The 2,522-nt window shown below is 34.5% G+C and overlaps 1 protein-coding gene across 1 annotated transcript; it reads left to right on the forward strand.

Annotated features, from left to right (window-relative positions):
• The first annotated feature begins 467 nt into the window (after window positions 1-467).
• LOC122022808 (zinc finger MYM-type protein 1-like) lies at window positions 468-2,188 on the forward strand. The gene is made up of 3 exons (XM_042580924.1): window positions 468-1,255; window positions 1,759-2,034; window positions 2,077-2,188. Exons 1-3 carry the CDS (start codon window positions 468-470, stop codon window positions 2,186-2,188), a joined length of 1,176 nt encoding a protein of 391 aa, XP_042436858.1.
• The last annotated feature ends 334 nt before the right edge of the window (window positions 2,189-2,522 follow it).

The raw sequence follows: 2,522 nt of genomic DNA on the forward strand, positions 1-2,522 counted from the left end.
TTTCAGAGAGGTTTGGTTTAAAGACCGTGATTGGTTGGAGTATAGTGTTTCAAAGGATGCAGCCTTTTGTTTCTGGTGTTATCTTTTTAGACCTAGTAATATAGGGTTTGGAGGAGATGATGTGTTTACGAGATCTGGTTTTATTAATTGGAAAAAAGCAATTGAAAAATTCAATGAGCATGTAGGTGGAGTTGGTAGTGCGCACAATGAGGCAAGAATACAGTTTGAGGGTTTCAAGAATCAAAGACAAAGTGTGGAGTATTCATTTTCATCGGGGAAACATGAGCTTGAAGTTGCTTATCGCAAACGCTTGACTTCCTTTTTTAAAAGTAATTCAATTTTTGTTGTTACAAGGATTGCCTTTTCGGGGACATGATGAGTCTTCGACATCATCCAATAGAGGCAATTTTTTAGAATTGCTCAAATGGTATAGCTCAGAGTGTCCAGAAGTTGCGGCAGTTGTTGGAATGAATGCACCTGGAAATAATCAAATGATTGCCCCAAAAATTCAAAAGCAATTGGTGAATGCTTGTGCAGTTGAGACCACAAATGCTATTCTAGCTGATCTTGGAGATAGGTGGTTCACTTTACTACTTGATGAGGCTCGAGACTGTTCAATGAAAGAGCAAATGATAGTTGTTATTAGATATGTGAACAAACATGGAGAGGTGATTGAACGATTTATGGTTGTAGTTCATGTTGCAACAACTACAACTGCTTGTTTGAAGGAGGCAATCGACTCTTTATTTGCTAAGTATGGTTTGTCAGTGGCGAGATTGAGGGGTCAAGGATATGATGATGCTTCAAATATGTCTGGAGAATTTAATGGCTTAAAGTCACTGATAATGAAAGAAAATCCGTATGCATTGTATGTTCATTGTTTTGCTCATCAACTCCAGCTAGTGGTTGTAGCTGTTGCTCAAGCAAATCAATATGTTTGTGATTTCATGTGGATTGTTGGTTCAATTGTAAACACATCTGCATTATCTTGCAAAAGGGCCGACAAACTTCGACAACTTGAACATGACAAAAAAGTTAAACTTCTTGAAAGAGGAGAGATTAGTTCTGGTAGAGGACTAAACCAAGAAACTAGTCTAGCTAGACCTGGAGATACACGATGGGGGTCTCATCATTCAACTTTATGTCGTATTGAACAAATGTGGCCATCTGTTATAGAGGTTCTTCAAAATTTGATTGATGATGGTGATCGTTCTTCTAAGGGTTTAAGTAGAACTTTGGTTGAAAGAATGGAGAGGTATGAATTTGTGTTTATTCTACTATTGATGAAACGTATATTGGCAATCACAAATCATTTGTCAACTGTTCTATAAGAGAAAGATCAAAATATTGTGAATGCGATGCATTTGATCAATAATGTGAAATGCAAATTGCAAAAGTTGAGAGATTCTGGATGGGATATTTTACTTGAGGATGTGAAGAAGTTTTGTAACACTCATTCCATTGAAATAATTAATATGACAGATAACATCAACAGCCGTAGTCGTTTGAAGAGAGATGGAAAAAATGTTAATTTTTATCACTACTTCCATGTTGAAATATTTTGTGAGGTAACTTCTTAATTCTTTTTTTATTTACCGTCAATTAAATTCTTTTAAACAGTAACATATTTATTAATTTTTACTTTTGTTGTTTGATTTTTAAATTGTAGGTTATCGATATTATTCTATAGGAGATGGATAGTCGTTTCTCTGAAACAACTACAGATTTGTTAATTTATATGTCATGCCTTGATCCTAGGAACTCGTTCTCTAGATTTGATGTACAGAAGTTAGTGCGTCTAGCTCATTTTTATGAGGATGATTTTTCTTGGAATGAGCGTATGTTGGTTGAACAAGAGCTTGAAACATATATTGATGACGTCAGATCAGATGAACGATTTGAAGGCATTTCAGATTTGGGAGCTCTTGCAAAGAAAATGATTGAAACAATGAAGAACCGTGTATTTCCTTTGGTTTATCGGATGATTGAGCTAGCCTTACTTCTTCCAGTTGCTACTGCAACCGTTGAAAGAGTGTTTTCGGCAATGAATATTGTCAAAACAGATTTGTGAAACAGGATTGGAGATGAATGGATGAATGATAGTTTGGTAGTCTATATCGAGAAAGATGTTTTTAATACTGTCGATAATGAGCCAATTTTACAACGTTTTCAGAACATGGAATCTTGAAGAATGCAATTTTCACATATTTGTTAGTAGAGTGCTTTAATATTTTAATATTATTGTACGAGTTTCTTTTCATAATATTGTACCTTTTTCTCTTGTATGCAAGTTATTTAAAAAATATTTTTTAATTACATAGAAGTTATTAACTGTTAAAAAAAAATTCGCTGCGCTCAGAACGCGGCCGCCCTTCCATGATTAAATTCCTAGATCTGCCACTGAACATATATGTGTTCAAACTTATTTGTTTAGTTTAATGAGCTGTTCAAGCTTGTTTATTTAATTGATCTTGTGTATATTATATAAACATAAACAAACTCTTATCAAGTCGAACACCAAG

The sequence above is a fragment of the Zingiber officinale genome, chromosome 9B (genome assembly GCF_018446385.1).
Source record: "Zingiber officinale cultivar Zhangliang chromosome 9B, Zo_v1.1, whole genome shotgun sequence".
NCBI lineage: Eukaryota > Viridiplantae > Streptophyta > Magnoliopsida > Zingiberales > Zingiberaceae > Zingiber > Zingiber officinale.

Bases quoted from the DNA above. Each gene is read 5' to 3' on its own strand.
- LOC122022808 (XM_042580924.1), top strand. From the start codon at position 468: ATGAATGCACCTGGAAATAATCAAATGATTGCCCCAAAAATTCAAAAG. The intron at 1,256-1,758 runs GTATGAATTTGT...CCTTGATCCTAG, and splicing joins TTGGTTGAAAGAATGGAGAG to GAACTCGTTCTCTAGATTTG. The intron at 2,035-2,076 runs GTTTTCGGCAAT...TTTGTGAAACAG, and splicing joins ACTGCAACCGTTGAAAGAGT to GATTGGAGATGAATGGATGA.